The 24,764-nt window shown below is 36.5% G+C and overlaps 1 protein-coding gene across 1 annotated transcript in view; it reads right to left on the minus strand.

Moving 5' to 3' along the window:
• COLEC10 (collectin subfamily member 10) overlaps positions 1-24,764 on the minus strand; it is a 696,880-nt gene that overhangs the window by 33,767 nt on the left and 638,349 nt on the right. The window contains exon 5 of the mRNA XM_044066926.1: positions 1,714-1,809. Coding sequence (XP_043922861.1) covers positions 1,714-1,809 — 96 coding nt within the window. The remainder of the gene's footprint in view (positions 1-1,713; positions 1,810-24,764) is intronic.

A 24,764-nucleotide genomic window follows, 5' to 3' on the forward strand; every position in this document is an offset into this window, starting at 1 on the left:
CTGACATAAGGGTGCTTTTCAGTGAAGGGATTTGGCCCTCACATTACTTTGTTCATTTCCAAGGTCACAATACTTTGAAGTAAGTGGAACAAACATCTAGCAAAGACCTCTAAGTTTCAGTTAAACATGGACACACACACACACACACACACACACACACACACACACACACACACACACACAGATAGATATACATAGATAGATATCACCAGACTATGCCTGGCTGTACAACCTAACCCTATAGAACAGAACAGCAAGCTGTACTACCAAATTGTCTCCATAAGTGTGATACAAGACAGTGCGAAAGAGACATCATATTTTTATTTAATGGTTTACAGCTTGCATAAACATGCCTCTGAAATATTATAAGTAAAAGCGCAGTACTACATATTAGCACCTCTGGGACATAGATCACAAGTGAGTAGTGTGACGTTCCATGAATACATGGACTGAAATAACTTTTGTGTGTGTGATATAGTTATGAGGGTGACACATATTGTCTATACAGATAGACAGACAGATAAAATATTGATATGTTACTATGTGTTATAAACCAAACGGATCAATGCATTTTCTCAGTGAAGATGCTACTATAGTATCAAATGCAGGATATTTTCTTAAAGGAGAACCGCACCCAAAAATTCAAAAAACATGTTTATTTCATCATGTTTGGTATTTCCTATATTTTATGGACTGGCTGGGGCTCTCTATCTCTGGGGCTATTACAGGGTTTTAAATATTTTTATATGTAATTTCTGAGTCTGACCACATGGGTGTCTAGCATCCTGAAGTGATCCTGATTGTTTAGTATGCCTCTAGGTATCCCACAATGCAGTGCTTGTCTGATTTATTTTACTGCATGCACTGCTGTCTTTCAGTCAGTTAGTTTTAAGTAACATTTCAAGCCGTTCAATAACCACTTAAAACACAGACAGACTAACAGTGCAAATACCACAGAATAGACTTTCAAAGTGCTTTTTAGATTATCTAAACTGCAGTCTTTTGTGAAGCCTGAACTGTACTACTTCAACTCATCTCCCATCCACATTCACACCTGACTTCCCTAGCTATCAAAGTGCTAAGAGTAATTTGAGCTGACAGCAGGAGACTTAACCCATGTACTGTTTCCTTGTTCTAGCCTTTACTTTCTGTATGGGTAGGGGAAAGACCAGGGAGTTGTGACATCACACATGGGTGGGATTTTAGGATGGTCATGGTGATGTCAGTTTGGGGAGGGAACTGGACAGGAAACTACCTGTATTCATTAGCCTTGATGATGTCAGTGAATTGAAGACTGCAGCAAGCTTTGCCAGGGTGGGATAAACGTTTTTTTGAAAGTGAACCCTCCATGGTACAGTAAGGTACTGTTCTAGTGGAGACAAAAAGTCAATTTAAAATATTTAAATGCTGTGGTGTTGTTTATTCATAGCAGGGACAGTAATTAGGGAGATAAAGGACAGAGAAGCTGATCATTTAATAATAGAATCCCATTGCTGTCCTTCAATGAATTTATGGTATGTTATAACTTTGCATACAATAATTAATGTTCTCTGTCACAAGTCACCTACAACTCAAGAAGCATCTGCAGTTAAAACAGTAGGAACCATATTTATTTATTTTTACCAAAAGACAAATTAATTATTTTCCACATTTAAAGACAGTTACTAGTGGATACTGCTATGGATGTAATCCTATGGGAGATATGGTACTCACCATTTTTTGCAAACTTCACAGAAGACTTCAGCTGACTGATAGTAATATCCAACTGCCCAACATGTTCACGATATCTTCCACAGTCACATGTAGTCCCTGATGGAATATATTGTACATTTAGAAAAAAGTATGCATCTGTCCACTACAAGTGTTTATTTAGTACAGCATCAAGGCCCAAAGGAGAAAATGAGATTTCCTGTGTCATTAGTATCACACAGATATTAATATAAATTTTACATTTTAAAACAAAACTTATTTAGAAATGAAATGCATTTTAAAATGTAGCAACAAAATACAACATTAATTACATCTGATGAGTTTGCATAGCTCCATTCTTTCTGAACCATAAACCCACACCATCAAGAAAAAAGCCATAAATTTATTGAAATTGTCACAAATAATGCTATTCATGTACAAAGCATTCTCTGTTTTTTTCTTTATGGCACAGTAATGTACATAAATCAGTTGATGAAACGTCCTTTCTTTTTACTAGATAAAATGCATAGTGTTTCACAGTTTGCTAAATAAACAAAATCATAAGTCAAAGAACTGTAATACAGTTTTATATCAATAGCTCTGTAATATCATGATACCTTTACATAAGAGCCAACACTGATGAACAGGCCACAACAGATGTTAAGTTCCAGTGGCTTTTAACATCTGAATATTTACCTTCTGGTTGCTACCAACAAAAAGTGTATAAAAAATAGATGTCTTTTTCTCAAAATAGTTTCTTTCTCTTACAATTAAAAAAAACCCCAGTGTATATCCATTCAAAAAGTTCCAGTTGTTATAATAATATTTTAATGTCTGACACATCCACAGTGTAGTTAATAGCCAGTACGGACAACCATGCAACATTTTCTACTTTTCATTATGAGCATGATACTCTACAACTTTTCCCCCAATATGGGCAGACTTTGACATTTGTGAATGTATGATTTCTATATACAGTTGACTTGAAGCATGCATGTAAATAAAGTAGTTATCTTTTAACAGTTTTACAGCTAAAAATTATACTGGAGGTGTGACCACTTTTACTTGACAGTTTAAAAAATCCATGAAATGGCTTAACAAAATCAAAAAATTATAATTGCCTTTCAATCCCTTTCCAGAGAACACAAATATCATCTATAAACTAACCATAAAATGGAATACAGTTAAAGAGTTAAAATATGTCGCTTCTCCCATGATGTTACAAATAAGTTAGCATATGTGGGAGCTAATACTGCACCAACAGTCATGCCATTTGCTTGATGAAAGCAACCTTCCCAAAGTACAAAATATAACTGTCTTCCAGAAAATGTTCCATAATACAGTAAAACAAAATACTATTCTTCATTAAAAAGATTTAAAATTGTTCATACCTTGCTTGTGTGGAGTAACTATATATACATCAACTATATCTAAAGTGAAAACATATCTTCACTGAAATCAATTGCTTTTAATATATTCAAAATGCCATGAATATCTAATGAACTACTCAGATGAAATGACATGTTTTATCATTTGTTCTACAGACATGATAATAAGTTCTATTTTAGACCATTTTAAATTTATAAGTTCTTAAGTACTTACTAGATTGTTGATCTGTGAGGATCTTAAGAAGCCTAGCCTTTCAGTCCCATGGTAGTTTTTATCCTTTAGATTTTGCATATAAATAACCAAGTGGTATTTAGGACAAGGGTATGTTCAGGCACTTACATGCTGCCCATATCCATTAGGGACATGGGTGCTAATTTAAGGGGTGAATTTGTGTTTTCCCATCCACTCATCCAAATTACTTTTTGATTTTGCAGAAGTAATAGGTCTGCATGCTGGACGAACCAAATTATTATGAAGTTTAGGAATCCCAGACATGCTAGTTTATAAGACCCCACTATTAGTACATAAACTATAGACTTAAACTTGGCACTGCAAAACAGTCTAACAAAGTGTTGCCTGTCTTTGTGTAAACTCACAGAACTTGATTTAGCTTCACAAATTTGTCAATCTTGTCATCATTAATTAAGCTTTTTATATTTTCATTATATTTATTAATATCCTTAATAACAATCCAACTCCCTTTATCTGCTTTCCTACTACAAATAGTGCCATCCTTTGTGGAAATCAAAGACTTGTTCTAAGAGCTTTCAGAACTGTGTCTGTATTTCAAAGCTAATCACATATGTAGCTTTGCAGTATGAATGCATTAAGCATGAAATGAAAAGTTAACTATATTGTAAAAAATATCTGACCCAAAACCATTGATTACTTTATTTTATAGCGCCATACATAAGTCACATTCTAAATTAAAATGTAGACCCATTAACCTTTTTCTTAACTGCAACATGTCAGGATCTAATAGATACAACACAAGCCTTTTTCAAATTAAAATAAAGTTACTAATTCAAAGTGCACATTACAACCAAAAGTAATCAATCTTACTTTAAAGTGTTCCACAGTCTTCCACAGGCATGGAACATTAAATTGCAATTGATCTATACTGTTTGTAAAATTCCTATAAAATAGGAAGTGTTATACAATTACATAAAAAACTAAGTAAGCCTATTTTTTTCAGATTTCGTGCCAAATCAGAGCAGTTAGTGTAGTCATTCAGTATGGGTGGTTATTCCATGCAGTACCAGGATACTCATCTTTTGAATACTAAAAGCCTGAGTGAAGAAACACCCACTTTCTACAACTGCATAAAATGTGAACTATAATGGGTTAGTTATATGGGAAGTAAGTCATTACTATGTAAAGCCTCAATTGACTTCAGATGTTTTCAGAAGTAGTTGATGAGTCAGGCAATGTGCAAGACAGTTTGAACTAAAGGCAGGTAGTTAAGGCAAATGGTGCTCAGCACAGCTATTCAGAAAGAATTTAAAAAATGTATATATATATATATATATATATATATATATATATATATATATATATATATATATATATATATATATATATATATATATATATATATATATATATATATATATACACATATATATATATATATATATATATATATATATATATCAGGTTTATGTACTATCTATAGAGGTGTCATTATGTGGACACACTGGATCTTTGAAATATGAGACAGCAGAAGATAAGAAAGTAGGAAGACATGACATAGTGGATGCATAGAAGGTAGACACCAAGAGGGTTATGCTTGAGAACATTAGCCATTAGGATTCGTACACTTTTGGTGAGGCATAGACCCTTTATTTTTTCATGTTTTTATGAGAGGGAAGCTATGGAAGGAAGCCAGGTAGAGGGTATAAGAGAGAGGATTAAGGAACGATGGAGTTGAAGAGGAGATGAAGCCAAGCCCACCGCAGTCCAGAGGAACTCAAATGGTTCTACTGCCTAATGGTCATACAGTGAAAGACCATGATCTTGAGGAGGTGGAGGCATCCAGTGGCTCAATGGCTACAGCCAACCAGGGCAGCAAGTCTTGTACCCACTGAAGAGAGCCCTGCATGGGCCTTATTGTGTCTCCACTGTACATTCCACCCCATCCTTGACCAGGTCCTGAGCTCAAGCCTTTTGTGTTTTTTTTTCAGATTGAACCAAGTCAGAGTGCTTACAGCACTGGAATCATGCCATGACCTTGTGAGGATGCCCTGAGCAGGCAGAGGGGAATCTTGAATGTTCCCTAACCTAGGGAAATGCAAAATAATACATAATTAAAAAAAAAAGAGAGGGGCAGGCTTAATAGACACAAAAAATGGCGGGAGTCATTCAAATGCAAAGGGCTTTTATATATATATATATATATATATATATATATATATATATATATATATCTACAAACACACACACACACACATATATATTTTATATATATATATATATATATATATATATATATATATATATAGGTTTACTATTAAAACATCGAACATCTGAATGTAAACCGTTCAAAACTCCGGTTTACATGTCCGATATTCAGAATATAAAGTAGGTTGAAATACCGAAAACCAATACCTGCAAAGTTGAATTTGACTTCTGAAGTCCATTGCCCCCTTAGCAGCGGTACGTACGGACCAGATCCATACTGCAGATTGCTAATAGTAATGTTTTTGCAGGGGTGCTTTGCCCCCCTGCTCTTCCTCTCTGTGGGGGGGGGCTGCATCCCCCACGTCCCCTGCCACTTATATATTACAACTCCGAGATCACACTACAGTGCGGAAAAAGGTAGATCTCCCAGTCGACTTCAATGAGTTGACTGCCATTATAAAGTTGGTCTTCTTAAGTCGGCATTTCAATGCTCATCAAATTGTTTGTCTGCATTCTGACTCCCTCACATGTCATTGTCATACAACGCATGCTCAACATTACAATAGTAAACTTGTGTGTGTGTGTTTGTGTGTGAGTGTGTGTGTGTGTGTGTGTGTGTGTGTGTGTGTGTGTGTGTGTGTGTGTGTATGGGTCCACTTCAAATTAATGAAAACCGACTTACCCAAAAATGAAATCACTGAGACAAGATTGCCGAAACCTGATTTTAATGAATGACCGTGTTTCTGAGGTTAGGTATCCAGTCATCCAAAATTTAAAAACAAACATACCATGCTATCTCCAACCCTCCAAGGTGAGGGGCTATGCCCCCATAACCCCTAACTAAATATACCAACTCCGAGATTGCATTACAGTAGGGGAATGGGCAAATTTTCTCATGTTGGATGACTGGATACTTACCCTGGGTAAAGTTTTGGCAATCTGGTCGTTCATTAAAATAAGGTTTTGGCAATATCTTCTCAGCGATTTTGTCTTCGGGTAAGTGGGTTTTCGTTAATTTGAAGTAGACCCGTGTGTGTGTGTGTGTGTGTGTGTGTGTGTGTGTGTGTGTGTGTGTGTGTGTGTGTGTGTGTGTGTGTGTGTATAGTCATTTGACTGAGACCATATAACCTAAAGTTCATAATACTGAAAACTCACTTGACTGAAACTCATAACACTGACACCTTACAATGTTAAATTTCAACATAGTAGTGGCAGTGGTATAAAGTAAGTAAAAGGTATATATATATATATATAAAAAAGACATGCTGTAGGTAGATTGGACAGTCCAAATTGGCCCTAGGTGTGAGTGCGTGCGTGTGTGTGCCTTCCGTGGAAGGTTGGCTGCTGGGCTGGCAACTCAACACTGTAAAACTCCACTGCCAATCATGAGCGGACAGATGATCCGCTGTGGCGACCCCTAACCAAGAAAAGCCAAAAGAAGATGAAGAAGAATATATATATATATATATATATATATATATATATATATATATATATATATATGTATATAGATATATGTATACACACACATACTTACATACTTACACACACACACACACACACACACACACACACACACACACATATATATATAAATATGTGTGTGTATGTATATATAGAGAGATAGATATAGGTCCCTTGCTTTTGACTGACTGTATGTTTGTTTGATAAAAGCAAGTGTGTGATTTAATTTTGACAGTACAGATGATGGTGTGTGTGTGTGTGTGTGTGTGTGTGTGTGTGTGTGTGTGTGTGTGTGTGTGTGTGTGTGTGTGTGTTTGTGTGTGAATGTGCGTGTATGCGTGTGTGTGTGTGTGTGTGTGTGTGTGTGTGTGTGTGTGTGTGTGTGTGTGTGTGTGTCTGTCTGTCTGTTAGGGTTAGGGTCAGGGATGAGTGAAGAATGGGTGTTATGTGTTTGTGTGACAACAGGGGTGTAACCAGGTTTTTCAAATTTGTCCTTACAACTCTTACACTGTTGCTCCCCCAACCAAGCTGCAGCCTTGTTGCCATGCTTTATATAAATTATTTTCTCTCTCTCTTTTTTTTTTTTTTATTAAGTTGGCTGTTGCTAACTATCAAGCCACCCTCTTTCTGCTCTATTGACTGTTAAGGCAATTAGGCAATGGTGAGTAGCTTGAGTGTAGGCACTGCACTGAGTCCATAAGGTGGCCATGTCTACTGCTGTCTTCCTGCCCACCCTAGCAGGGCATCTTCTCAATGAGCTCTGTTCTCCACTAGAAAGACACTTAACATGGTCTGTGATCCCAGGATCGGCACTCCCCAGCCTTTTTGCTTTAACTTGGGTCACCTGAGCAGCAGTCAGGAGTTTATCCCTCTGTGCCACTAGTGAGACTTTTGCTTCACATAATGTCTAGTGACAGTTTTTCAGCATTCAGATATTCAGTTATAAACTGTGCCAAGGCCTTAAAGATTAAAAGCTGCATCTCCTTATTAGTTTCAATTTAAGTGCCAAATTTTAGTTCATAGTGGTTATCTCAACCTTTTAAATGCTTGAAAAAAATCACTTGTAGAGATAGAAAAACAATGCATTTAGTTTGCACATTTCAGATAATTTGAAAAGTTCACATTCAGAAAATATAAATAATGTTTTAGTTTGTATTAAAACAAAAGGAGTAATCCATGTTTTTATTGTGTATTATATTTATTGCAATGTACTGCGGTGGTGGTGCTGTGGTAGCGTTGTCGCCTCACAGTAAGATATTGTCCTGTTTGATTCTCAGTTAAAGCATCTTCTGTGTGGAGACATGCGTGAATGGGCGTACCTTCGTTGAAGGTTGTGCGTCAGAGCTGGCAACTCGGTACGTAAAAATCTACTGCCAATCATTAGCGGACCGGAGTTCCGCTGTGGCGACCCCTAACAGGGAAAAGCCGAAAGATACAACAACTATATTTATTGCAATGGTATACTAATATCAACATTTACTGTAAATGTGAATTAAAGGTAAAAAAGTATTACAGTCTGTCAGGTTTTACAGTCTGTCAAGTTTTTATGACTGCTGTATAATAATTTGTTTCATACACACATCATCTTTGGTAATGAAGAATACTCTGACACATGGCATAATTAATGTGCCTCAGAATTTTGTTGTACCGACGTATTTTAAGCAGGTGGGTGCTATAGACACAAGGGTAGTCATTTTATCATTTTAAATATTACTGCAGTCATTTGTAAAATTAAAAAAAAAACTCAGGTTGAACATGACCATACAATCTATATTGTAGTTTCCTTTATGGGATAAAAATACGGTACTTATGTATTATTGCAACCACATTTCCAACCTGCGATAATTCCTTATGTTTTGCTGAAAATATTTTAGTTAATCTTAAAAGGGGTATCTGAACTAATAATTATTAGTCTGTCACATTTTATATGAGGCAGGAAAAGGAGTAACAGTCACATTTTGTATTCGTGGGTGGCGTATGATTACAGCAGGTGTCATACTCCTGTACCTTTACATTACAGAAGTCGTTCTTTGAATCTTTACTCAACAGAAACTTACAAACATCGCTTTTAATGTAGACCAGTGGTCCCATGTGTACTGAGATGTCTGGAATTATTCAAAACCCAAAAACTGTTTCAAAATATGTGCCGGGACAGATTTTTGTTTCAAGAACTTTAACTACTACTGCATTATAACTGTGACACACGTGGGCAACATACCTCTCAACTCTCCAGCTTTTCACAGAATGTACAGATTTTTCCCTCATACCTCTTTTGGCATGTTCTCCTCATAAAATTTACGGTTTCCTTGCAAAACATAGGGTTTTACAATAGTATATATTATCGCAATCAGATTTCAAACAGGAGAAACAGCTGTACGGCTTGGAAAAGAGCCGTTTCTCCTGTTTGAAATGTGGTTGCGATAATCTGAAAGTACTAAAAAAAACAACTAATATTACCTATCAGGCAGTTTAATATGCTGGATTTTGAAAATGAAGCTAAAGCCATATCAGTCATGCTAAATATAACTTTAGCTTGTTAACTTGTCTGTAAGACAAATACATGTTAGTTAAATTACTACAATGTAATATATACCACAGACTTCAAACAACATAAATAGAAACTACAGATAAAGAAATAAGTTGCTTGCTGGGTAGCAACCTGCTGCACCCCATATGGGGAGCTTCACTCCCACATCTCCGTAAGTAAACACAATAAATCCACAATTAAACAACTCCCTGCTTCTACTTAATGAAACATACTATATCCACAATTGCACAGCTGGGGAAAAGTAGAACTCATTTCTAAACAAATTTGTTCCTGCACCTGATCTGTAGTGCTTTCCTGCAACTAACAGCAAAGTGCAATTGAGAGCATAACATTGTCTAAGAATAAAAACATACCATAAATTAAACTCAGAATAAAGCGCTAACATCCTCTGTATACATTAACAGTAAAGAGAAACTAAAGGACATCATTTAAAATGACTTTGCAGAATAAGTTTCTCTGTAGTAATGTGATGCAGTACACTCAGCAGCTCCCCCCCTGCCCTGCAGCAACAGAATATTGTGGTTCCATTCCAAAGACTGGGGGCAAATCACACCGTCATCAGATAATTTTAGACACATCAGCTTGATCAGTATTTTGTGTAAAACTATGGGCAAACTCATAATGGAACTGGTGCAAAATGACACAGGGAACATCATCTATGAGATATGGAAATCTTCCTCTATATCTTGCTGCATTGTTTGAAAAAGCAATAGCAGTACTTGATTAAAGGTCATGTTTAAAGGCTTGAAAGAAACTTTTCTTTTCAAACAAAACAGTGCATTTTGCAGCCTTTAAAAAATATAAAATTTAAACATTGCTTCCAAATATGGAATGCAAACTGTACTGAGCCATGTTTATGGCATGGATATTCATGGGTGAGCAGGCAGCGCATATGTCACTTTGAGTTCCAGCTCTAATTAAGCTGGATTAGCGTAGACAGGCAATTGTAAATTAGTTATGCAATTGTCAAACTGTTAAATTAACTGTTTGGCGATTACATACCTAATTTACAATTAGTTATCTACACTAATCCAGTATAATTACAACTGGAAACAAAAGTGACATAAGTACCTTTCCATGAATATTCATGCCGTAAACATGGCTCGGTACATTTTGTCTTCCATGTTCGGAAGCAAATTTTTAAAAGATTGTAATTGTAAATAGGCACCAAATTACTTTTTTATTTTTGTATAAAAAAGTATTTGCATACATAATAATTTACACACACAATATTTTCACTCAACAGTCTTTTTGCTAGTCTAACTAGTAGAATTGCAGCCCTCAGAATTTCATTACGGGTAGAATGTTCTTGCTGCTTATCTTAACAAGTTTTAACCTTGCTAAGACATTTAACAGTATTTCTTATAAGGGAATAATTAAAATAAAAGCAGCATGTGCCATTCCATTCATAATTAAAAGGGAAAAATACTGGTTATGTTGAAGGAAACAGGTCAGGGTTGACTGATCACCATTGAAGTTGTATTTATTTCTGTCATGGTGTAACTCATTTTTTGAATTATTCTTTTCAAACATAAATGTTGGAAATAGACTCTAGTTAGCAAGAAAAAGATAACTACAAACTGTATGCACAATTATTTCAGAAAGAGTCTAACTCTCTAAAAGATACTCTACAAAACTGTTGCAATACTAATACATTCATCTTTAATGCCAGTAGCTGTTTCATCGTGACAGTTTTAAAAATACTGTAACATGGTTACAAATTAAATGGCCAAATCATAGGAAAGTAATTAAAACATTTACTGAGAATGAGATAGAATAAGTGACATCAAAGATCTGGTAACAATGGTGAACCGCTTAAACTTTGAACAGTGTGCATATACCTAACATAGTTAGATAAGTACATTCTATAATCTGTGTAATTCCAAAGGTCCTAAGTAGCAACTCCAAAGGGACTGCTAGACCATTTTATACCTCACTGATCAGGCCAGTTAATGGATACAACACAGCATTTTTTCAGCTTTGAGAAGTCACATGAAACCACTCAAAAAGGTAAAGTTCTAAACAGAAAAATTATAAGGTTGGAAACAGGAAATATGGGTTCATAGGTTCATAGGTAGCCATGTTGCCTCAGAGACATAGGTGACAAACCACAGGTGAACTTTTGATTCCTCATCTACTCACAGCTATTGTTAGCATCCATGAAACTTGCAACCACGGGTAAATCTATCACTGTAGGTCAGGACCCCCACTGAGATGCAGGCATCAAGATTTGGCAGTAAAATTTCAGCTAAGAGATTGCAGTTTGTGTTTGCATTTCTTTCCCCTTGTACTTCGAAATATTAGGAAAGCCCTTCTTACTAGGAGCTTTTTTAACTATTCTTTTAAGGACAAAACAATTTACTCAAAACAAACAAAAATGTCCTTTTCAAGACAACTGAAAGCTCTTGTGGAAAAAGTCAGTCTGCCACCAGGGTGAGCACGAGTGGCCCGGTTAGCTGAAGAACAGAGTCACAAGCAACTTGCTTGAACCAGTAAGTCCATCTATAAAAGGTAAGTTACTGTTTCCTGGGGATGGCAGATTGACAGGCATAACTCTCAACTGTCCATATTTTCACAGAATGTCCACACTTTTGCTTGATGTATATTTTTAGTCTATTCTCCTGTTCTCACAAAAAATGTGTTATTCTGGCAAATCACTGAGGACTGAAGTCACTAAATTATGACATATATTTGAGTTTGCATTTTCTGTAGGCTATAAAGTGTAAGACTAACACAAGTCATATTCTAGCACCTTTCTAAGTTTATAACTTTAAAATCTGTTCTTATTTGTGGGCTTTGTCCAGATTTCTTGTGTTAAGAAGTTCAAAAGGAGGGGTATCTTTGTAACTCTAAAAGTATTTAAACGTTCCATGGCTTTATGCTGTTTGTTCTCCATTATTTTTGGTTTTGTCCAGAATTATTTTGTTGTGGTATGGAGGTGGGGAGGGGGAGACGAGAAAAGCAAAACAAATTTGAAATGATTCTCAAGTGTAATGCATGTATACAGTCTGCAAAAAAAATGTTGTACACTGTGCTGTTTTTTTTATATATATGAGGACAAGGTTTAAGCTTTCCTTGATGGTATGCCTCTGTTTTCCCATTATTTTTGACTTCTAGAGTTGTGCTAATAAGAGGTGGGTGGGGTGTGGGGAGTAAGTAGCGGTATGTTGCAGAATGGCCAGATTTTGTATGACATCTGCATATACTGCAAAGTTTGTTCCAACATTTTTATGTAAAAGTAGTTTTGAGAATGTGTCCCTCATATTACATCTTTGTACTGCTATTATTTTTGCCAATGTCCAGAATTCTTGTGCAAGAAGGTTGAGAGGTGGGGGCTGTGAGACTATTGCCAAATGATTTTAAGTTTGAAATGAACTTAATTTTATGCCTTTGTCCTAACATTACTTTTAGCATTGTCTAGATTTCTTTTGCCAAACAGTTGAGAGGTGGGAGCTGTGATGGAATATTGGCAAATATTTAGGTTATGTCAGAAATGTCCTCTTTGTTCTACCATTAGCTTTGCTTTTCTTGTGTGATGTGACTGAGAGATGGGGGGAGGGGGCTGTAGGAAATATTGACAAATGTCCATTTTTTTTCAGTTTGTAAAACCAGTACTTACAATGTGTCCCTGATATTTACACTCTTGCCCTGTCATTATTTTTGTCATTGTCCAGAATTCTTGTGCTAAGAGGCTGAGAGGTGGGTGCTGTGAAACTATTGCTGAATGGCCCTGATTTTCCTGCCTTTGTCCAAACATTGCTTTTAGCATTGTACAGATTTCTTGTGCCAAGCAGTTGAACAGTTAGAGCTGTAGTGGAATATTGTCGAATTTCCAGGTTAAGTCTGTAATGTCCCTGATTTTCTGCATTTGTCCTACTATTATCTTTACTTTTAGCATTGTCCAGATTGCTTGTACTATGTGGTAAAGAGATGGGGGAGGGGCTGTTGAGAATACTGCCAAATGTCCATATTTTTCAGTGTGTAAAAGCAGGATTTAACATGTCCCTGATCTTTACACCTTTGAACTTACCATCATTTTTGCCTTTGTCCAGTTTTCTTGTGGTAGGAGATTGAGAGATGCGGAGAGGGAGTGGCTGCACATTGCAGATAAATGACACACCGGAGTCTCACCTGTATGCTTGTTTGACTTCACCTGATTCTTATTGGGTTTAAGTCTGTCTGCCTCAGTCTCTGTAATTTCCCAAGGTTATCCCTGTATGTCTTCTGTGTCTATAGTCTTTTCTATATGATTGTTTTGTGTGTCTCTGTAGTTTGACTGTTATGCATGTCTGTAGCTGTCTTGTGTGGTGAGGTCCATATGTCCAATGCATCTTGTTTATTTCAGTCTTGCTGTAGTGCTCTCTTTGTCTAATGTGGGTATCTCTGTCCTGTGTGTGGCAGTCACTCTTCAGTCTTGCTGTTGTACCATTTTTGTCTTTTGTGAGTGTCTGTTCAGTCTTGCTGTAGTACTGTATTCATCTTTTGTGGGTGTCTCTGTTCAATCTTGCTGTAGTGTTGTCTTTGTCTAGTGTGGGTGTCTCTGTCCTGTGTGTGGGAGTCTGTGTGGATGTCTTTGTGTATCTCTGTGGGAGTGGCTACCTTGTTGTGGTACAGAGGCTTGCCGTAATGTTACATTGCTACAAAATGCCAGCCAGTGTTGTGTATATACCTCGCTGAGAGTGTCTACCTTGCTGTGGTACTGAGGCTTGAAATGTAACATTGGTACTAAATGCTAGTCAGTGTGTGTGTGCTTGATGTACTAATAGTAGCCCTACAAGTATTTGTAATGGTCTGTGTGTACTAACACTTATATAGTGATCGTTAAAAGAGTGGTGGAAGGAGCTTGGGAGAGAAAGGTTTATCAGCAACACGGTCCTTCCTTACACCATCCTGAGTAGGGCCCCCAACTTAAAACTTGCTGGTGGCCACCAAAATGCTAGCACTGGCCCTGCATTCACTTGTCCACTAAAAAATTTTGCAGCAAATTTGCCAAAGATGTATAGAAAATCAAAGTAACTCAAAATATTCTCAATATAAGATTTAATGTAGAGCATCAGCCAAAAAAATTGAAGTTTGCAATTCATCCTACCATCACCAAATAAAACAATTAAATCATCAAATAAAGTTGTTGATACTTTAAGAAATTAAATACAATTGAAATGAAAATAAAATAAATTGCATTTGAAACATATTTTGCTGTATTTAGAAATATAACAAGCTTTAATATCAAAGTGAAAATTCACAGTATGATCTGAAAAGTTCCTTTCTATTGCACCACAAATGAAGTCAGGAGTTTTACTTATCACGGGTATCCCTTCATTTTAATTTCACCCAAATGGGATACATGCAAATATAACAGCAAAATGGATTTAAGCTCAGAATTTTACAATTGCTTATTCACAGAAGGACTATTTTTATAACATGTTGCTGCTGAGTGTCCTGTAATTCAAACCACTTCATGTCTTACATGAAAAGCATGAGGTGAATGTCCAATAGCATTAGCATCTTACCTGCAGCTTAACCACATTGAAACAATCAGGAGGTCATAACAATTACATAGCTTTCCTGGAGGGTATTAGTGTAATTTATACCTTATTATTACTAAGTTAAGTACTGATTAAGGGGTAGGTGTGAAAAAATGCACTCTTTGTTAAAATCCCATTTAGATGCAAATTCCAATGCAGTCTCAGATTCTTATTTTTGGGATAAATTTTTAACTTAAACATGGGGCTTTTTCACGGTCCTAATTCTACCACTTTTACAAAGAAATTGTACTGAAATCAGTACATATACCTCCTGAAGCCCTTATGTGCGAGTCTGTGTATTTTATGGTAAGGGTCAGATGTTTTGTTGTTTGTGTGTGTTTGTGTGTCTGAATCTGTCTTGTGTAGTGTCACTGTTATGGGAAGGTATTAATGATGGTAAAGTGTAGGGTTAGGGTTCAGGTTTTGCTAGGGTTACCGGGCTATCCATACTTTCAACACTAAATCACACCCCTGCTTTTGTCAAACAAATGTATAGTCAATCAAATGCAGGGGACCTATATACATACATACAAAAAAAAAAAAATATATATATATATATATATATATATATATATATATATATATATATATTTTTTTTTTTTAATTGTTGCATCTTTGGGGATTCTGATACATTAGACAGAAATAGCATATTTCTTCTTTGCCTATACAAACAAGCATGCAAACAAACAAACCAACAAAATGGTTGCTTATTATATCTGTTCCTCTGCTATGACTATTATTTCTCTGTTGTGTCTGATATACTGCACACATTGATCACCCAATCAAAAGTAAAGAAACTAATCTTTAGACGTGTTTTGCATATCCTAGTATATTATTTACATCATGTCCTTTATGGGGCGTCATCTTAATTAAATGTTTCTCCAGATGGTTTCAAAAAGTGATTTTTTTTTTACTTGCTCTCTGAGGATTTGGATAATTTAATCATGTTGCCATGATTAGTTAAGACTTAGGTTTTGACAAGTGTACTAAACCAGTAGAAATCTCCATGGAACATTTCAGGAATTTGGGAAAAAGAGCAGCAGATAAAGTTAGATCTATTGCCTTGTCTCTAAAACATGTGAGAAGCACAGAATTGTGGTACTGTATAATATTCTAAATGTGTCTTTATAGCTAGTGACCAAGGGAGCCCGCAGGATTTTTTGCAGGGGGGTGCAAACCCAGAGCCCCACCCACATAGCTCTCCCCGCCCCCTGCCAACACAGTCCCGCCCACATCCACCCACCTCAAGCCCCACCCACACAGCCATTCAAGTGTCCCATTACTTGGCTCATAGACACTGTTCAAATCTCTGTGTACATACCGATTTATGCTTTAGTTCTACAATGATTACAGGCAGTTGGATTTAATTTACAACTTTTATTTCAAACATTATAGCCCAAATACTGATAGACATTTACTAAACCTAAACAAAGCAATAGTCTTACAACGAAAACAGACTTGGCATTAAAGCTTCTCTACTTTTGAAACTCACATTCAATGAAACAGCATTGAAACCCACATTCAAAGAAAATGCATCTGGCCAGTGGCAGATTATTTACCTTTGAACTGTTTTCAAGCAATAGGCTCCTTGCACACTGTTAGGGCCATGCAAAAGTTATTTGATTTACCTGATTGTATTAATTATAATATATAATATATAACTGAATTATATCCCTTGTATTATACAGCAACACTTGTTTGAGTGTGTTTTAAATTTATAGTTTTGAACATTTTTTCCAGTAAGCAATGAAACAAAACATACAAACCAATAATGACAAACTGCCCAATTTAGAACATTTCAACCATAAAAGGCCACTCATTACAATCCACCAATATCAGTCAATACACACAATCTCTGCCAAAGTAAAAGTAATCTGAATAATTCCGCATTAAATATATCTGAAACTAATGAAGAGGTTGTTGCTAGAAAACAACTGTATATTTCAGTGTTTCATCTACAAATTCAGTGCCTGCTGCCATCAAAGAATAAAACTGCCTATGTTAAATTAAAAAAATGGTAAGCTGGTATATTGCAATAGAAAATGGATGGCAAGCTGAAAAACAGATTCATAGTTATTAGGCATCTCATCCAAAGGAGGACATCCTCAGGACTGCAGCATACAAATGTACATGCTGTATGAATAAAACCTCAAGCCTCTACATTAAGATGCAAGTATTCTACTTGTGGTGCTACTAACTACTATAGCTTTAAAACTTTATACCACAATAGAGATACCATTTGCTAAACAAAACAGTTGCACATTGTAAATAGACTTGGCATGAGCAGCAGTAAACTTTGCTTCCCTTAAAACTCACAGTTACTTGAAAATACATTTGAAAATAAATTCCACCTGCTAACTCTAACTTGGGCATTTCACTGTGTGTGTGTCTCTCTCACACAAACATACCACACCCCTCAACCTTAGTGCAAGAAGTCTGGACAAAGCCTAAAATAAATAGGGACAGATTATAAATATGGCTGTCATAAACTTAGGAAATTGCAAGAGTAACATGATTTGTGTTAGTATGCATTTTTCTAAATGATATGACGTCTAAAACTGAAATCTCATTATTTAGCAACTTCAATCCTTTTCAGGAGGAATATGGGGCAAAAATCTGGACATTCTGCAAAAACCTGGACAGCTGAGGGGCTGAGGGGTATGCTACCTCCTCTTACACACTCACACACACACACACACACACACACAAACACACACACACACACACACACACACACACACACACCAAAGAATTCTGGTCAGGCTTGAATTAGTTCTGTAATGTGGGGATGTGAGTGGGCAAATTTGATAAGTCAAAAACTTGTCAATAATTAGAAATAATGATAGCATAACTGAAGATGGAAGGCGGACATTATTTTGGTTGGAAGAATGGAAGAAAAAGTGGAAGAGAGGAGCATGCTCCTAATGTTGTGGGCATAGTGGATAAACGGTTGTCTAGCTAAACATAGAAAGCTAACGAAACAGAAAATTCTTTAAGAAGGAGGGAAGGAAATCTTAAAGTGGCAAAGATACTCAACAAGGAGAATAAATTTGTAGGGGTATGGAAACAGTATAGAGGAAGATACTCAAGCTGACTTTTAAGAAGGGTAGTCTGAAAGAAGAGCTAAGGAGAAGTTAAAAGGAGGAAAGGGTGTGTGAGGTTACTGTACAAACTTATAATATTTAGAACATTTATTAGCAGCTTACAAAGTGGATAATTTATTGTATTTATCCTTTGTTGTCAGGATTAGTTCTAGTAGCCTATTAGCTTTTTTTTAAGGGGAGATATGGTATTTCTTATACAAGGGAAAATTTGCCCAGAGTATCAGGGAACTGCACCTACTATTTTCAATAGGTGGAATGGGATCTTTTATATCCACCTGAGGTATCACTAACTCAGTCAGATGGGATCTTAGTTTAATGTTCCTTCCAAAGTATAACACACACTCAGGAATGCAGCACCTCCCCAGCACTGTACTGTAGTATCAGCAATCTAGTTACCTAGAGTGGAAATAGAACCCACAGCCTTCTGGTCTTCTGCATCAAAGGAAAGTGTGCTACCTGATGCATTACTGACACTGATAACATAGGTTCATTAAAGAGCTGCATCTGTACTGAATACATGCTTTTGTTTTCATCCTTATGGATGACAGTTGTAATGAAAGACTCATAAACTTTAGAAAATCATTATATGACTTGGTTAAGGAAAGTCACAGCTATGGAAAACTGCAAATGAGAATGTCTAGATAACATTTTTTGAGAATTTTTCTCCCTCCTCCATCACTGTACGCCTTCCTACCCAGTGCCACGCCACATGGCCATCTCCAGGCCTGCCGGATGCATCTTCAACAGTCTCCGAAAGGGCTCCTAAAGACAAGAACTTGAGGTTGTCCTGTGGGATCTGACCATTCACATCCACCAAGGGGGGGGGTCTATTAAATATTTTATCATCTACCTCTGATGCTTTCCCCCTCCACTTGGTCCCCTGTGGTACATGGTAGCACCCATTTCAACCTGCCACTACATCAGACACCTAATTGAACCTGAGTCGCCTGGACTGTATTGAGGGTTTTATCCATCTATGCCACTAGCTAGATAATATGTTTTGGCGCACTGAATAATATAAGATAATAATCAGAGTTGCATATTTTAACTCATAAATATTTATTTATTTAACGTGTTTACCAGGAAAGTCCAAATTGGAACAAGCCAATTTTCAGTAGAGGCCTGGGGAAAAATGCTCCAGATACATGTCTTTGTGACATGGGAGGAAACCACAGCACCCAGAGGAAGCCCACACAAACACAGGGAGGACATGCACACTCCACAGAGAAGGCACCCTGCCAAGAATCAAACTGGAGACCTCTTGCTGTGAGGTGACAATGCAAACCACTGCACTGTCCATTCATACTTGATAACCACCTCCTGTTCATATTTTAATTTAACAAAGCAAATGCATATCAATTTACACCCATTAGTATTAGAAAATACAGCAAACAAAAAATAAATGCCTATATGCATATTTAAAATTATTCCAGCAAATGGAAAAAGAAACCCTTTACTGTGTATGACCTTAATGCATTGTATACATAATATCACATAAATATACATGTAGAATTCATTTCTTTTACTGTCACAAAATGGAACTGCACTGGAAAGTACTTTATTTTTACCAGGCCTGTGAGTCAGCATTATAATGAACTGACTTTCTTGTCAACAAGACAGGATTACAAACTCATAATACTACGGAAGTCCTATATGTCTACTTAAGCTGAGAAACAGAGCCCTCATGTCACTGAGATAGGAGTGAAATTAAATAATCTGTTTGAAGTTTATTAAAATGCCATGCTGGAAACTTGTGAAGCCTATCTGCTGTCTCCTTTACAAGATAATGGAGAGAAATAGGAGCAGGAAACAGGGAGAGATCTGCGTGTGAAATGAGTGACATCCATCTTTAAAAAGTTAATACTAGAAAAAAGGAAATGAAACTAAAGGACCTGCAAATATTTGTCATTCTTGCTTTCATGCTATCTTCAAATCTGTGCTATTTCAGGTAGGCATTTTTAAGTTTCTACAATATACTTTGGAAAGTTTTTGAAGCTGTATCAATTTTCATTAGGATAGAATCCTTTCACATTTGGATGCATGGATGGATAGGCTTCCTATATTCTGAGACATATTTAATACTCAGTAAATAATTTTAAAGTGCACCTTTTTTAATTTACATAGTCCATTTGCCTTTCATTTGGAAAATAAAACATTTTCTTTACAAGATATATGTTTGGACCACTTCTTCTAAATTTATGAACAAAAGCATCATATCTACCTTTTCTTTTATGTTTGCTAAAATGTAATTGATACAAGGCTATATTTGCATTCTTTCATACATTAGTAAAAAAAACACCACAAAAATCAAGGTAAAATAAAAACCACCAAATAAGAACCTCGCATGGACCAAAAAATCAGCGGGGTTACCGGAAAATTAGCGCATCAAACTATTTATTGACCACTTTCGTCAAAAGACTTCTTCTGAAGTATGCTACCTCCCTCTTACACACACACACACACACACACACACACACACACACACACACACACACACACACACACACACACACACACACACACACACACACACACACTATCCTAAGAGTGCATCATGTTTAAAGTAGCATATCCTCAAGATCAGTGTGGAGTCAAACAAATCAAAATTTGTCTCAAAGGATCTTGAAAATAAAATTAGTGTATTTCTAGTCACTTAAAAAATGTTTAAAATACAAATCTGGAAAAAATTGTATTATACGTTACTATGGACTGCTATAGGAGGCAGGACCTGCAGAGATGTTAATTCAATACAGCATAGCAAAAGCCTTCCATTAGTGCTCAAAATGATTTGGAATAAAACAGAAAGTGTTGGTCCTCTCTCTGCTCACCACTGTAAAATGGACTATACCAAAGTACAAACAATCCAGTTAAATTAGAACAAACATATGCTACCTGACTATATGTAAGAATGTCTTGGCATAACCAAATGGAGCATCATTAACACTTTTCATGCCAGAATTAAAAGAAAGTGTGAGAAAAGCCAGCAGCACACCCCTGCAGGTGCAAACAATGAAAAGAGAAAGGAAGGAGGAAAAAAAAAAAAAAAAAAAGACAGATCCACAAAAGGCTTCTCAAAAACCAGAAAAAAAATAACCTTACTGAAAATCTGAAGACCTTTCCACATTCATTCAAATAAAATCAACTAAATCCTTAAAAAAAAAAATTTAAATACTGAAGTCAATGAAATAGAAAACAGTAGTAAGAGGTGCATCACGCCTTACTCCAAGACTTAGTACCCTTTCTTCCACACACACATACACATCACAGTCCCATCTTCTGTCCATTTCAGTTTCCACGCGGCGTGCTCCTAAGTATCCGTCCATCCATCGCGCTTGTGAACCCGAAACCGTCCGTGTCCCGCCTCCATCTTCAGTGAAGTCCGTCTCGGTTCCCACTCGCTGAGCGATGATGTCAGCACACCCGCGACTGGACTCCTTTCTTCTTAAAGAAGAATAAAAAAACTAAAACTTTTTTTAAACTAGTCGGCCTACTATTCCAGGGGGGTGCAAGTGCACCTTGCTAGTGACACTATATAGCAAAAACAATGCAGGAATACAGATGCATTGTACTTTTTAAGTATCTTGCAGTTGAAAAGGCTGATCTATTATTCTGTTTTTCTGACTGTATGACTAGCATATACTGAAGTGGACTAGTCAACGGACCCTGTTTATCCATGCCAAAGCACAAGAAATGTGAGCAGAAATAAGTGCAACATATAAAAATTTACCAAAAGAATCATAATAATTCCTAGTGATGCATCATACATTGCATAAATGAACCACATTACAAAGTTTTGATGGGAATAAGTGAGCCAAGGAAGTTTTACTCTGTGAAAGTTCTAAATGGGAAATAATAACAGGATAACAAAGATATCCTCCTAAATGGTTCACAAACTACTTCAAATATAAAATCAATAAAAGAAACCAAACTAAAACTAACACAAACTTAGTTCTTCTACTCACTAACATTCTCCCACTCAGGAAATGTTTTCTGTGGGGGCTTTACTCCACTATATCCTCAAGCATATATACCTACTCTAAGGTCATACCAACACTTAGGAAAGGAAAACCTCCATCTTAAGTATATATTGCATTTAAATGGAACCAAGCTTTTCAGTTTCATAATCAGCATAATTCTGGCTATACTTGCACTTTTTTTTTTATATATGAGAGTTTGCCCTGTTGTATCCATGGTTTTCTAAGGCTAGCAGCTTTGCTGACTAAGAAAGCATGGCAGCTATTGTGTGTTGGATGGCAAATTAGGGTGCCATGTGATCCCATGATGTACAGATGGTAGTATAAGCAGTAAAATATCCCCTAAATATTTCCTTGTTACAACTGGATTGTTTTGAAATTATGTGCAAACAGATAGCCCTGCACATGGGGAAGGTAAAACAGAGAGAGAGAGAGAGAAAAACAGTAGTGAGTTACAACTGCCGTTATGTTTACTGAGACTTACAAAAAATACCCCAAAGGAGACATTGTTATGGAGTAGCTGCAGTTTTTGTAATTTTTATGTCAATAGCTCAGTTTCAGGAATTACTCTGCATTAGTAAAAATGTCCATGGCATAACATATACACTAAAGGTAGTGAACTGTTGTCTGGCTTCATCTTGTAGTTCTTGGTTCAGTTTTTCTCACTCTCTTCACTTGAAATAGGTTTGAACAAGGCAGGCCAGTGTGCTTGCAGTTGTGTCAAGTAAGTCTTCCCTTAAATGACATCTGTGAAGACTAGTAGAGAAGGGTGAAGGCTGCCAGCCTAGTCAAATATAATTTGATACATAATTCTGGCATTTATAAATATAAATGTAAAATACAGGCTTGTGTCTTAAATGTAAAGAAATGCTGTTTCAACAATGTGGCAACATTCCCATCTGCTGTAAGGAAAACTAAGCCAAACATGTCTTATTGGTCCTTTGAAATTAAATGTACTTTGTCTGTTCCTTTGAAGTTATAATTTGGAGTTGATGAGTCTGGAGTAAGCATCCTGCCTATTGTTTTAAGGCTAAAGTTAATGACCAGAATTTACACGTGGAATGTCCTTTATTGCTCTAAGTGTAAAATAATGTAAAGGCAGTTTCTGTCAGCCTGGGAACCAGGAAAGTGTAAACAAATGATGTAATGTTTTATCAGACCTGCAGTTTCAATTTAAACAATGAGAACCAGAGATTATTAAGCATTTTTGTCTTGATATCCATCTCATCAGAACTCTGCCTGTTGTCTTAAGTAAGTTATTTTAGAAGTATGTTTGCTTGTAGAAATAGCTAGGAAATTAGAAGAAAGTTAACTAAGTGTTTTTCTGTTATGTCAGAACTGTACTACTGATTTATTTTAAGTTTATGTGTGATCTCTGAACTCTTGACTAGCACTGTGGTGTAGTAGTATTGTCTTTTGTTTTTAGTATTTATTATTAACTATTTAAAAAAACATTTACCTGTGGCTGGTTTATGTAGATATAAGTTAATCTCTAGAGTACATTGCATATTTATAGAGTTTACTGTCCAAGCCACTCCTATAGCTTTAGCCCTGGGCTATACTACAAATTAGAAAATAATATTGCACAGTAATAATTGGACACCCTTTTAAGGGCCTTTGGGTAGCTGATAATTATTAGCTGGTGGTGGCAGTAATTACTATTGTATAGTCTGGGTAAAGGGGCACAGCTGGAGAATCTGCGTTAGCCTTTCCCAGGAGTGTCTGTGAAGTTGTAAAAATACTTATCTCAAGTTGTGTGTGTGTGTGTGTGTGTGTGTGTGTGTGTGTGTGTATGTGTGTGTGTGTGTGTGTGTATGTGTGTGTGTGTGTGTGTGTGTGTGTGTGTGTGTGTCAGCTACTTAGGCAGGGACATGAAGCACTGGTTGGACAGAGAGGGTACTGGAGGTTAGCTTGCTAGTTAGGCTGCGACCTCGACCCTATAGTTGTGCCAGTAGGGAGCCTTATTGGGGACCTGGGGTGCAAGGGACCAACCAGCCCCAGATTGACTGTGATCTCTGCATGCACTTAAGGGAAATTGTACTTTACTGTGTGTATTTGTTATCGTTTCCTCTTATATGAGACGCCCTGTCTGGTGTTAGTGGTGAGGATTGAGGCTCCTTGATTGCTGGGCCAGGGCGTGGGCATCACAGCATCCATAGTTAATAATAATGAATCATATTAATTCATCAAAATAAAATTTTTATAAGTATAAAATAACCATCCTGTGACCAGCCTAGCTGAAGTTTTTAGTAAGCATTTTGTATCATTCTACATTTGGCCATTTGCTCCATATTACGACAGGAAATGTTCCACATTCTAGAGATGGAAGATTGAGAGCTGTGGTCTGAAGAAAAGAAGCTTGAAAGGTAAAATTAATAGAGGAAGGGGCACATTTATTTGGGCTGCAGTACTTATTAATATATTAACAACAATTGCTTTGTACAGCTGATTTTCAATACAAGTTACAGTACATATTTTATGCTGATTATTCTGCCAACATGTGAGTTTTTATGTTGGTAAGATCTGGATTCCTGTCTTTTAATATATAGCATCACAAACACAAAATCTAAAAGATGGAATTAGCTTCAGATGTCAAGCCCCCCCCCCCTCCCCACCCAAAGAGTGAAAATCCTGGACTCTTTTTTTGAGTAAGAGAAATACACTGATGCAC

This window comes from Protopterus annectens, chromosome 3.part1 (genome assembly GCF_019279795.1).
Source record: "Protopterus annectens isolate FY-2018-M chromosome 3.part1, PAN1.0, whole genome shotgun sequence".
NCBI classification, from domain to species: Eukaryota; Metazoa; Chordata; order Ceratodontiformes; family Protopteridae; genus Protopterus; species Protopterus annectens.